Consider the following 14,138-nt stretch of genomic DNA (forward strand, 5'->3'; position numbering starts at 1 on the left):
TACACTCTAAAAAATGCTGGGTTAAATATAACCCAGCGCTGGGTTAAAAAGGGACAAACCCAGCTATTGGGTTGTTTTGACCCAGCGGTTTGATCAAAACCACCCAACCGCTGGGTAAAAAAACCCCCAATAGCTGGGTTTGTCCCTTTTTTAACCCAGCGCTGGGTTATATTTAACCCAGCATTTTTTAGAGTGTATATGGGGATTTCATTGTTTAACCTTTTCAGAGCCAAATTATGTTCCAGTTACACAAAAATAAGATTTTTTATGACATCTTTTGTAGTTATAAATTAAAATCGTTCAAATTAAAATTAAAATGAATTACACACTCTAAAAACTGCTGGGTTGTTTCAACCCAACTTTGGCTCAAATATGGACTAACCCAGCTGTTGGGTTAAATTTTTTAATTACATTTTTAACCCAAAAGTTGGGTTAGTCCATATTTGACCCAAAGTTGGGTTGAAACAACCCAGCAGTTTTTAGAGTGCAGTTACAATAATTGAACTGTTATTTCTAATGTTACTTTTAATTGTTTCTGATCACTTGAAACCACAATCCATTTTTTTAAAGAAATGTAATTGATAGAATTATTCATTTTGAATTTAATTGATGGAAGCAGATAACTCAACAAGTTAAACTCTGTAAGACTAATGTGCACTTACTAATGTAACATTTTAGCTTTATTTTAAAACAAAGTAGCATATTATTTAAATCATTTTAAACAAGTGCAAATTCTACCATATTTTTCTGCCTTGTGACACATAATTCTAAAGAATTCTTTCTTTCTTCCTTCCTTCCTTCCTTCCTTCCTTCCTTCCTTCCTTTCTTTCTTTCTTTCTTTCTTTCAAAACAAAAAAGCCACAGTTTGATTGAGATTGAGACTTAGACTGACTTCCTATTTATTTATTTATTTTAAATTTTTAATTATTTGTATTTATTTTAATTAATTTCATTTTATTTGAGGTACCAAGTAGGAAATACACACCAGACAATGTTGATGGTGAGAATGGATGCAGGGTTTGAAAAGGTTAATAATCCAATTATGATTATTCTGTGATTGTTTTGTATTCTGTATTCTATCTCAGATGGCTCTGTTGGAGACTCATTTGTTACGGACACATCGTGAGCTGCGTTTGGCCCATCTGGCGTTGAGCATAATGACTATGGGTTACGTATGGCAGGAGGGAGAGAGAGAGACAGTAAAAGTACAACAATTTTATTTTCATTCCAGAACAGGACTGAAGCACAGAACCAAACTGTCTGACTATTTATGTATGTCGTGAACTTCCAGGTGCTTCCACGGAGTCTGTCTCTGCCGTTCTGTGAGGTGTCTCAGAGACTGGGTCTGCCTCCGATTCTCATCCACGCTGACACAGTCCTCGCCAACTGGAAGAAAAGAGATCCAGATGGGTAAACTCACTGATCCATATAATATTGTGTGTTTTTTTTTTTTAGTAATGTTATCTTGCCCTGTTTTATTTAATTAGGGTCAATACCTGCTATCAGTAGGCATTCCGGTTCATCTCAATAGCAGCTGCTCAGCAATTTCTTTATATTAGATATTATATGTTTCACCTTAGCTCCCAGAGGTCTCTGCATAGCAATAAATAACTAAATAAATAAATAAGAAAGAAAGAAAGAAAGGAAAATTGTTCACCAAAAAATCAACTTGAAATATTACAAAAATAACTAAATGTTATAAACTTGCATAAAAAAGATAAACAAATTAGCTATATTTCAGATGTGTATTATTAAGCAAACTAACCAGTAATATTATATTTCTTTTTCATGCACAACTGGACATGGATTGTTCCCAGACCTTTTTCCTTGGAGTATGTATTTTGTTTTATTAACTGAAAGTGTGTTCAATTATATTTATTTGTAGAACCAGCAGAGGGAGCCATCTCATTATGTTCTGAGGGGAATATGTAAATATGAGCTGTGGCAATTCAGATCCTCTTTGCAGCAATTATAGATACATTTTGGTCAAAAATGAGACACCACAATGAACAACATGACATGAATGAATGAATGAATGAATAATTCACATGTTGATGTAGTTTGTGGCTAGTGCTTCTGAAGTGTTGACCTGCCATTCATGGTGACTGCTTTTGCTTCCTGTAAGGAACTTGGAGTTGTTGTTGACATTGCCTGGTGGGGGAAGTGTAAGAGGATTTTTTCTGGTGACACTGCTGGTGGAGTTGGCAGCTGTTCCTGGTCTGAAGGTCCGACACCTTTACAAATGCTACAATTCACAGACAGAGCACTGAGCTAAGCTGTAATAGCCAAGCATACACCATGATACACCATGCTAGTATTTAATTAATTGCTTTGGTTCACCATGGCATGTGAATATGCATTGAAAAAAAAATGTGTTGGATTTACTTGGAAACAATTTTCACTCTGAAATTGCTAGGCAGTTTCACAAATGACAAAGAAATGGAATTAAACACTTTGATTTAAACATGAAATTTTGAAGTAGAAAGACTTAAAAGAGCATTGTCTTGTACTCCAATAATTTTTGTTTTATTTGCAACTTCGAAAGACAGTTTACAGTGTGGTATTGCCATCTGATAACATTAGAGTACCATGGTAATACTAACTGTTTCTTTTTTCACAGTCTATCCTTGATGTCATCAACGGCGTCCAATATAATGATGTTGCTATGGTCACCAAAGCTCTGGATGTTGTCAGTCAGGCCATAGACAGCATGAAACAGGCCTTTAAACTAATGCATGGTAATACTTTCAGGAGGACAGACGAACTTGGGTGTTTTAATACATTCATTCAAGACATGTGACATATTAATCGTTACTGTTTCAGAATATGTAGATCCCTCCATATTCTATGGCATTATGAGGATCTATCTGTCTGGGTAAGCCATACTGTAGATTTCACTGCTGTTTTTTGGATTTCCTTCAGAGTTCTTCTGAATCTATAAAAACTTAACTCTCCTTCTGCATGTGGGTGTTAGATGGAAAGATAACCCATCAATGCCAGAAGGTCTCATCTACGAGGGAGTTCAGGAGAAGCCAATGGAGTTTTCAGGAGGCAGTGCTGCTCAAAGTAGTATCTTACACTGCTTTGATGAGCTGCTGGGAGTCCAACATGAAGGCAGCAACGGTAAGAGAACCAATAGTAATGATTAGATCATTCTTGGTTGCATGATGCATGCATCAAGATGCATCAAGACATGTCTTTATATGAAAATTATTGTTTTGCTCTGTCAACACTGTCCAAACAGGGGACTTCCTGAAAAGAATGAGGGACTACATGCCGCTCTCTCATAAGCAATTCATTGAAAACGTCTCTAGTCGCCCATCACTGCGCAGCTTTGTGCTCCAGCAAGCGGATGAGCGTCTAACACACACATTTGAGCATTGTGTGGCTCGCTTGGTGGACTTTCGAAATTACCACATCAACATTGTCACCCGTTACATCACTATCCCGGCCTCCCGTGCCAAACAGCTCCGTGCCAATAAGCAGGGTTTGGCCGAGGAGCTGGACGCGATCAGAAGTGCACCCAAAGCGCTGGAGGAAAGAGGTACTGGAGGGTCAGGGATTATGACCTTTCTGAAGACAGTGCGTGACGAAACCAAAGACACTTCCATCTCACAGTGTACTAATGGAAACCAAGTCTCGCCAGACCCATCGATAACAGAAATACAGAAGGCTGCATCTGAGCTCACAATAGAATGATAATAGCACCAAAGTATCTTGGAATGGTGATTTGACAACCAAGGCTCATTGGAAAAATGTACCTGTTGCGACATTTCTGCAAAATGATATTACATTGCTACTTGAGCTACTTTGCGACACTTTCAAAGTGAAATGTCCAGTGAGTGACACTAAAAACATTTAATTTCATCCACAACAGATTATTATGTTGGTTGTTGTTCTGTACATAGCCTATAGCAGCTGTTTGGAAATTAAATGTCCAGTGAGTGGCGCTAAAAATGTACATTTACTCCAAGATGTCTCCAAGATCATCCAAGATGTAGGTTACTTTTTTTTTCAGAAGAACAGTAACGAAGATTCTTGGTGATTCATAAAATGCAAGTTAACAGCTACCGTCACTTTGAGAGTCAAAAGCTTCTACAGGCAAGACAAAATGATAATAATCGCGGCTCCTGACGATAAATTGAGGTGTGATGATATATTGAAGCAAAACGATTGAACTATGCAAGAAACATTATTTACAATCAGACTCGGACCGAAGAACTGATGAGCTGCTGATACGAGCATGCATAAACCCTAGCACTTGAATGAAGGGACAAAATGAACATTTTTTTCATGTGAAATGGTGAGATATTTACGACTAGTTTATTCACTTTGCATGCTTTAGACGTAAAACATCCATGTTTCACATAATTATTGTGTGTTTTATACGTAAACTAATTGGTGAATTGGTTATTTGAACCAGTTCGTAGAAATGAACCGTCTGAAAGAACCAATTTCCCAGAAAATAATCGGATTTCCCTGTTTACCTGAGGTAATAGTGTTATAAAAAATATTCAGTTTCTTGATTCAACATATTATTTTACAAACTTACCGGACATCCAAAACAATGCTACTGTATGTGTGCAAACTGAGATTTTTTTTAACCAGCTGATAACTCACAAACAAGTATTTGTTACAAGTAACACGAGTTACGTAATCAGATTACTTTTTTCAAGTAACTAGTAAAGTAACGCATTACTTTTTGACTCACAAGAAAATATCTGAGTTAAATGAGTAACACTAACACCAGTTACTTAGTTTTCCCATTTACTGACTGACAGCTCTTCTGTCCGATTGTTGAGAGAAATCGGGAGTAAGTCCAGAAGCGTTGTTGTGTGCGCTGTGTAACATGATGCTTACTGTACAGTAGTTCTAGACTAAATGTCAACATGCATTTACTTATATCACTTGCACAAAAACAGATTCATTGTTCATCAAAATGAATAAAAACAGTGAAATGCAAACTCAGAATATGATGTAAAACTCCTATAATAAAATGTCAAATGACACAAATATCCTTTGAATTTAATCCCATTTTATTAACCTTATTTACATTTGATCAATTTTTATGATCCAATTCAACAATATGATTAAGCAGATAAACATAAAATTTGTTAATTTTTTTTTTAATTGCCGAAGAGTGTTCTTTCTTCTCCTTTGTACTATTATTAATGCAATCCAGAATAGCAGCACAGCTGAAAGGTTTGTTTGAGGTGAGCCCTCTACAGACGTGAATTTACATTTCCTTCAGCCTGACACTTATTCATTTCACTTTTGGTGCGAAAGGGCTTTAAAATGTCAAAAAACAAAACTTTTTTATATTTAAAACAAGCAAGCAAGCCCAGATGAGAACAATTAATGCAAAAGTAAAATAATGCAATACTTTCCATAAAAAGGTAACTAAGTAACACAATTAGTTACTTTTTTAACGGAGTAACACACTATGGAAATACACTACATTTAAAAGTAACTTTCCCCAACATTGCTCACAAAGAGCTTTTAAATGATGTAAAGGAGTGAAAACAGCGGCAGGAGTTCCTCTGTTACACAGGCGTTTCCGACAACTGTACCAAACTCGAATGGACAACATTGATATGACAAGAACCAAGTATGCTTTAGAATTCTGTTCTTTTTAGGGTCACATTTTGACACATCACGTCTTGTTTTTGGTTTGTTTACTGGTATTTGGTCTGCATTGCATTTATATATTCGTCGAACCGCATTTGGAAGAGGATGTTTGGTCTGCTTGGTGCCAAAAGGTTCAGATGGCACGCTAATTTAAATGAACCGCGTTAACAGAGCAATCGTACAAGAGTTCATTTTAATCAAACCAAACCCGTCTTAGTGTGAACACACCCATTTACGGTAATTTTTTTTTACAAGAAACGAATGAAATTAAGTCTTCATTAATCAATAACATGCCCTGTAATCATGACTTGTGTAAAAAGGAATAGGCATATATTTGCAGAAATGTAGGTAGAGGCAAGTTTTTCAATTGAGCCTATGTTGCAACTTGACCTGATACATAATACTATCAAACATTACAGTGTTAGAGGAAAAGCGACAATGTATTATTAGTCTCAAAGAAGAGCTAAAAGCAACATTTAATTATATACAGTGGGGCCTAACGATCTGAGACTATAGCACCCCACTGTATGCCTTCAAAGATGTTCATTTATCCATCACTGTAGAACACTACCTGAATTCCCATTATAATGGTTGCAATATGTCCTAAAATGAGTTTAGTATGTATTGCATCTTGTTTATTCATTGCTACTTACATAATAAAGGTATTAGAGCTGTTTCTGCTCCTGACTCTCTAACCTTTATCTTGGAAAGCTGGGAAATGGACATTCCTTTGTCATTTCATGCCATGAATTATTGTGATTTGAAGCTATAATCCAATCAAAGCATAGAGTAAAGCCTTCTACTTGAGCCACGCACATAGCTTCCCTTCAATGAAAACGAGTGTTATGGACATTTTGACTTCAAGCCAAACCATAATTTGAACCATCGACTTTAGTTTCCATTATATGCAACCACTAATCTTTCCATTTCATTTAAATTAGAATGCAAAATATGTCCCCCTTCTCACTCTGGGTAGTTTGATTGAAACCATGAGCCTCAGTTCCTGGATGACAATTGGCTGCAATGAGACCGCTCTCATGCTAGAAAGCTTTCATATCACGGATGCTTATTTTTAGTAAATAACTGTGAGAATTTCAATAAGCAGCTGTTGCATTTGCATTTTTGGATGAAAAAAGATCCTACTGTAATTATACCATTCTGTGCAAAGATTAATTACGAATCTTGTTGCTAATTTTCATGGTTTTTGTGGTTATTTTATCCTATGGTAAACCCATTAATGAAGTACAGTGTGTAGTATAGACACACAGTACAATGCTGGTAATCATTCAGTGAAATGAGAGTATTCTCCCATTCAGTGTGGAGTAACTTACAGAAGCCTGTTTCCAACTCAGAGTAAAAATATGATGTCGCTTTGAAATAAATAATAATAAGTCATATTGCGATAAAAAGTCCCGTTGTGTGATGAAGACTTTAAATTGTGAGATATGGTGACAGATATGGGCTCTCATAATTATTATAATTCTTCTAAGTAACTAACTAAAATTAGCGATGCTACTAACTTGTGTTGGAAAATCCTATTTTTTAGTGAATCGGTTCGGTCAGATGGTTAATTTACATAAATGAACAAAATCACAGATGATTCACTGATTTGACTCAGTTAATTAATTTGTTTTTATAAAGTTTATAATATTAACAGTAATATTATAAAATATTATTATATTATAAAAATATTTATAATTTATCTTTATAATTTTAAGGTTGTCACCTTAATTTAAGATTCATTCATTAAAAGTTTTTTTCTTCTGTTTTGTATTTAGTGATATTTTATGTTTTTATTGGGTTTATACTATTAATATTATTATAGTGTTATAAAAAATATTTATAATAACATTGAACAATTCTGTAAAAGTTTAATGCTAAAAACAATTATTAATTCATTCCAGTTTTTTTCTTGCATTTAGTGATTATTTATGTTTTTATAGAGTTAATAATAATAATAATAATAATAATACCATTTATAAGATATTTATAATTTGTCTGCAATTTGTCTTCATTCATTCATTCAATTTTTTTTCTTTTTGTATTTAGTAATAATTTATCACTATAAAAGTTTTATAAAAGTGTTCATAATATTAATAGTATTTGAATAAATATATTAATTCAAAAAAACTAATCTCTGCCTAATCTATGACTCTAAGGCACGGTTTCATAGACAGGGTTTAGCCTAAAACAGGATTAGGCCATAGTTCAATTAGGACATTTAAGTCATTTTTAAAAACATGCCTTAGAAAAAAGCATTACTGGTGTGCATCTTAAGACAAAACAAAGGCACTGACATGTTTTAAGATCAGTCAGTGCAATTTCTTTCGGTTGAAACAGCTCAGATTTACATTTTAGTCTAGGACTAGGTTTAAGCCTTGTCTGTGAAACCGGGGGTTAATGTAATCTGACTTTTTTTTTTATATATATATTTTATATGTTTTATTTATTTGATACATAAAAATATTATGATATTTTATTTTGATAATCATAGTATTTACAAATATATAATTACATATTAATTATACTGTCCCATTTAATATCATTAATGCAGTTAGCATTTAGCTTGCAGCCTGACTGTACTTGAATACATATCTTGACAAGTTAAAGTGGCTCTGCTGAGCTGACATTCAGCCTGCTATATTACCAATGTTTCTGGTACGCGACATTGCACGTTCTATTTCACAGGGGAACTACCACTCATCCAATGACACAGCAGAGATAGCAGGCAGAAAAAAAGGTCACTATCATCATTCTAATGTGTAACTAGAGAGGTTTCACTCTGAATCACAGCTTTGGGTGTGTAGTTCCTTTGGGCATTCATACGGATTCAAGAATCAGCTTTCTTACGGGATGATGTTTTCTGGTATTGGGTGGTAAAGCGTGTCTAGGCCAGCGATGTCCAGGCCTTGTGTTAAATATGGTCTTGATGCGACCTACGCTTATGAAGCTCATGGTTTATGGTTCATATCTAAGTAATTCACAGATCATTTGAAAAGTCATGTCTTAACATGTAATGTTATATTGATAAACGCGAAACTAAGGGTGTTGGTTTCAATCAAGCACAACTAAAAATTTCCCACAGCTCATTGCCTAAAAGATGAATAATGACAAGGAGGGCGGAGCATGTTACGCCCTTTATGAGATTCTCAATCTTTCCAAAAACATCACGTGAATGTCACAAAGATACAAAACAATTAATAAATCCACTAGGTTAGCTTAAAGTCCACACAACAGCAATCTCAAGATCTGAAGTTTCTGAATACCCTAGGAAAAAGGAGTGTCTAATTGTATTGATCGTGCACTTGTTTGCTTCAAATCTTAAAAGTATATATTTTTTAAAACAGTACTTGCAAATAATATAATATTACTAAAATAAAAGGCCACTTAAGTGTACATAAAGAAAGAGATTTTCATGACTGTGTTTCTTAACACACTTAAGTACACTAATGTCAATTTAAAAGTTTTACCTTAAAGTGCATTTTAAATCATTGTTTTAATATTTTTTTGTGGTATTTAAAGAAGTTCTTATTTTGATGCATTGACTAACATACTAAAGCAAATGTGTAATTACAATTATAAATACATGACATACCCGTTTCAATAGAAATTACATTAAAGTGCATTTCAAATTACTACAAATGCTTATCAGTACATTCAGACGTACGATTTATCCATATTTCAAAGACAATACAAGTAATTATGTAATTACATATAAAGATGTAATTACTGTAAGTGGGTCTAAAACACTCCTAGGTTCAACTAAATGCATTTAATATGATATTAAACTATACATTTTCATTCAGTTGCAAATAACATGCAGTTAAGTGTCTGAAAGCATTACTATAAATGTAAGTTTTTAGAAACTTTTGATTGTTTAGAAAACTAAACAAGTGATTTTAAATGTTCATATTATTCAGGCAACTTGGGTGGTACAATGTGATATTTTAATCTTTAAGTATTAAATATTCATAGAACATATGAATTATGGGTAAAATAGTCTGTTCTGAATTATTTACATTTTTTAAATGGATTATTTTTTAATAATCAATATTATCTTGCATTGTCCACCATCTTAAAACTATAAGCAACTGTAACTAAACCACAGTCCCATGACTTCATCGTCACATCGCTAAGCCTCCGATAGTTTTTTTAGTTTTTATTTAAAAACATTTTCACTGAAAGATTGAGTTAGAATAGTTTGCAAGAGCATGATTATAAACACAATGAGGCTGTGAAAGCAACTAGTGAGTGGATGAGTGTAACTGTTCACTATGATTAAGTTTAAAGTCCTCGACAACATCTGTAGTCCCATTTAGCCACTTGTTAGCAAGTGGGTATTACTAATATTTTTTGTTGTTGTTGTAGAATAAAACATGAAAATATATTGACCTTATTTTAGGCATTTAACCAAAAAAAAAAAAACAACAACGTTAAAAACACTAACTTCAGGACGTTGGAAATGAAAATGCTGAAATGCTTTGCAAAAACACTTGAACGAGTTGTGCTCTGCCTTTCTCAGGAACTGCACTCCAGCGGTTCGAGTCTTACCTCTCAGATAGGTTCTTCAAGGTATCTTGAAGTCGCAATATCTAGCTACTGGGGTGCCTCAGGGCTCAGTTCTTGGACCACTTCTCTTCTCTGTCTACATGGCATCACTAAGTTCTGTCATTCAGAAACATGGCTTTTCATATCACTGCTATGCTGATGACACTCAACTCTACCTCTCATTCCATCCTGATGATCCCACGATAGCTACTCGCATCTCAGCTTGTCTAACATATATTTTTTTGCTGGATGAAGGACCATCACCTTCAAATCAACCTTGCCAAGACAGAGCTGCTTGTGGTTTCAGCAAACCCATAACTTATCACAATTTCACCATCCAGCTAGGCACATCAACCATAACTCCTTCAAGAACAGCCAGAAACCTTGCAGTTGGGATTGATGATCAACTGACTTTCTCAGACCACATTGCTAAAACTGCCCGGTCCTGCAGATTTGCTTTATACAACATTAGGAAGATTAGGCCCTTTCTTTCGTAACACGCTATGCGACTTTCTGTTAAAGCTTTTGTTCTGTCCAGGCTGGACTATTGCAATGCTCTATTGGCAGGTCTTTCAGCCAATACTAACAAACCTCTACAACTAATCCAGAATGCGGCTGCAAGATTAGTCTATAACGAGCCAAAAAGAGTGCATGTCACACCTCTGTTTATCAATTTGCACCGTCTACCAATAGCTGCTTGCATAAAATTTAAAGCATTGACGTTTGCCTACAAAACAACCACTGGCTCCGCACCACATTATCTAAATTCACTACTTCAGACTTGTGTGCCCTGCAGAACCTTGCGTTCTTAACTGTTCCCTGCTGGTGGAATGACCTGCCCAACTCGATCCGAGCAGCTGTGTCCTTAGCCGTCTTCAAGAAACGGCTAAAGACACATCTCTTCCATTGACACTTGACCCTCTAACACTAGTATTCTATTTCAATTTGATCTACTTGTTGTCTTTTTACTTATTATTTAAAAAAAAAAAAAAAAAAAAAAATCCTATATGTACACTGCGTTAGGCTAGCCGAGACTTGCACAGCACATATTATTGGGTGAACGTGATTTATTGCTTCTATTGTCCTCATTTGCTTTCTGGTTTTGGGCCTACAAAATAATATAATCTCTGCAGCACTCTATGTATTCACTCAACTCGTTGCACTGCATTATGGGATTGCCTTCCCTGTAAAAGATACATGTATTACTGCCTTAAATTAAACAAGGTATAGAAATGCTTCTTTTCTTTTGCTTTCTGATGATGACTTAAATGCTGCCTGGTTACATAAAATGCTAACTATAAACAAGGCTGTAACTTTACTGCATACATCCTTTAGCACAGGGCATAAGGAAACTACTTTCAGCTATACATTTAACTGGCATATCCGGCTTCCCATACAGTGTAGGAAAAGGAAAAGGGAATTAGCCTGCGGGAGCAGTTTTGCTGAAGCGCTTATCTAGGATCAGAATAGCCCTGTGCTGAACCCACGCTTACCCCCAGCACAGCACAAACATTAATCTACTGGGCCCGGCCCGAGTTTTACACCACATTCTCTACTATATGCAGTAGTTGGAGAGGGAAAGAGAGATAGAGAGATGCACTGCATTTATCTGAGATTTTCTATGCCTACGTCCACCCACATGTTCTCTCTCTTCCTGCTCATTTACCTCGTCCATTCTCTCACACTGATTCACTCTTCCTTAAACCCCCTCTTATGGAAAACATGGAGATACGGATATTGCAGAGATGACTAGGTCATTCAGTATTTGCACACACGCACATACAGTACAACAACACCAGAAATTATTGGAATATGTGTATGAATTTCATTAGATAAAAAATATGGACCCAAAGTGGCATCTACAAACAAATGCTGCATAAGCTTTTTTTTTTTTTAGAACCATCTCCAGTTCTCTCAGACATTTTTTGTAATTACTTAATTAAAAAGTTTGTATCAAGGTTGCTAATTTAATCCAAAATACACTGAAAAAAAACAAACAAAAAGGTTTTACTCCGTTTTTACTCAGAGTATGCATTTAATTAAACATGAAAGTTTGAAGTATAAATACTGAAATTATATTTTCTTGCAAGACATACTCCAATAATCTCCAAAAATATTTGTATAGTGTATGTGGCATGCAAAATGTCAGGTCAGTATGATATCTTAATACTCGGTATTCATGATAGTAGTTTACTGTAGGTTATCTAATGCAATTACATTTGTAAATGTAAGTAAAAAACATTTATAAATGCAAATCATAAATACAATGGCTTAAATACACATTTAATGATTTAATGATCTGTGAGTTAAAATTCATTTTGATAAGCTGTTTTACTGTTTGCCTGAAAAACATTTGACCATTAAATAAAAAAAAATGTCTATGTAGTTTTTAATTTTAATTACTTTTGTACATTAAGTTAAACTAAATAAAAATGATAAATGTTGTCTTGGCAACTAGATTAATTTTATTTATGTATTTTACATTATTTATGTATTTTATTTCAAGTAACTTTTTGTAATGTCCTTAGTTTTACTTTAAATTAAGTTTAATTTTATAATTTATTTTTTATTTAATTTATTTATTATTATTATTATTATTATTATTATTATTTAGCAATGGTTTTTTATAACCCTGATGTTCACTCACATGTATTCAAGGTTTATGAAAAATACGGTATACCACATGGCATTGTCATTGAATATAAACTTTTGTTAAAAGCACATGAAACCAATCGTTGCCACATGCATTTTCAAGTAGAATTTTAAAAAATATTTCTGCTTTTCTTCATAATGCACACTCTAATTAGTCATTGAGTACTATACAGCAGGGTGCGAACTACAGGGGAGCTAGGGGGAGCTCGGCTCCCCTTAATAAGACATGGGCTCCCCTGAAAACGTGATTTGTGAAATTTTGGGGGGTCTCAAAAAATATTGACAATGTGTTATTTTCATGTGCAATTTCAGTTTTGTTTAATGTGATCATCGTAGATTATTATGTGTAAAATTGCAAAAATATCATTCATTCATGCATGACGGCGATTTAAACCTAATTCACTTCAATAAAGATAACTATACATGCTATTCTTGTCATGAGCATCAAGGTGTGGGGGCGCTGCGGTGCAAATTCCACTCATGTTTAGTACATGTTAACTTAAAGATAGATAGAAAAAAAATAAACGCTGGGCTCTGTCGTCGATTCTGTGTACAAAACAACTGGGCTCCCCCAAAGTCCACGGAATAGTTTGAACACTGCTATACAGTTATATTTACTGAAGCTATTCATTCCTATTCAGTCTGCCTCTTTCTTTCTCTCTCTCTCACTCACTTCCCATCTATCTCATATTATGACAGAATATGCAAATACTGACTCATGAGCTGGAATACCCCTGACACAATAAACTAGCCTGGAGAGTGATGATCGTCACCGGATGACCAAACTATTCCACATAAACTGCTATCATTGTGAAAGTTCCTTCATGTTTGATGACACATCATAGTCCCACTGTGAACAGTGACAACATCCAAACTCATACGAACGTGCAATTGCTCGACAAGGATATGAGTTTTACAGGCTGAGTGTGAAAGGTCAAACCGAAATGCTAGAACAATGAGACGGAGGGACAGTGACACTGAGGTGGAACTGTGGGCCGACACAATACTCCCGTGTCGTTTCTGTCTAATTACTTACTTCCTCTTCAGCCAAGGCAAATAAAGGGCTTTCCGTATTGCCCAAGATCTCCGCACTCCCTGACAACACACCCACAAACACAGCAGCATCACTAAGGATGTACTCATTGTATGTTGTGAGTTTATGAGTAATAGTAGTCAAGGGGGGATGTTGAACACAATGTAAAGACGCATGTATGCTTGTGCGGCACGAACCGAGCAAGTCTCCTGGGTGGTTGGTTGGCCTCTCCCAGATTCCCAGGTCAGAACTCTACAGAATCCCTTCCGTTTCATTC

General features: G+C 35.0%; 1 protein-coding gene across 2 annotated transcripts in view; it reads left to right on the forward strand.

Annotated features, from left to right (window-relative positions):
* ido1 (indoleamine 2,3-dioxygenase 1) overlaps nt 1–3,797 on the forward strand; it is an 8,398-nt gene extending 4,601 nt beyond the window's left edge. Inside the window, exons 3-10 of one of the 2 annotated variants that reach the window (XM_016515673.1) lie at nt 1,086–1,205; nt 1,292–1,410; nt 1,818–1,832; nt 2,126–2,225; nt 2,621–2,738; nt 2,824–2,875; nt 2,975–3,123; nt 3,245–3,797. In XM_016515673.1, coding sequence (XP_016371159.1) covers nt 1,086–1,205; nt 1,292–1,410; nt 1,818–1,832; nt 2,126–2,225; nt 2,621–2,738; nt 2,824–2,875; nt 2,975–3,123; nt 3,245–3,699 — 1,128 coding nt within the window. In that variant the 3' untranslated portion in view covers nt 3,700–3,797. The remainder of the gene's footprint in view (nt 1–1,085; nt 1,206–1,291; nt 1,411–1,817; nt 1,833–2,125; nt 2,226–2,620; nt 2,739–2,823; nt 2,876–2,974; nt 3,124–3,244) is intronic. The other variant, XM_016515674.1, reaches the window with a different exon arrangement.
* The last annotated feature ends 10,341 nt before the right edge of the window (nt 3,798–14,138 follow it).

The sequence above is a fragment of the Sinocyclocheilus rhinocerous genome, unplaced genomic scaffold (assembly GCF_001515625.1).
Source record: "Sinocyclocheilus rhinocerous isolate Xijiao unplaced genomic scaffold, SAMN03320098_v1.1 scaffold1198, whole genome shotgun sequence".
NCBI lineage: Eukaryota > Metazoa > Chordata > Actinopteri > Cypriniformes > Cyprinidae > Sinocyclocheilus > Sinocyclocheilus rhinocerous.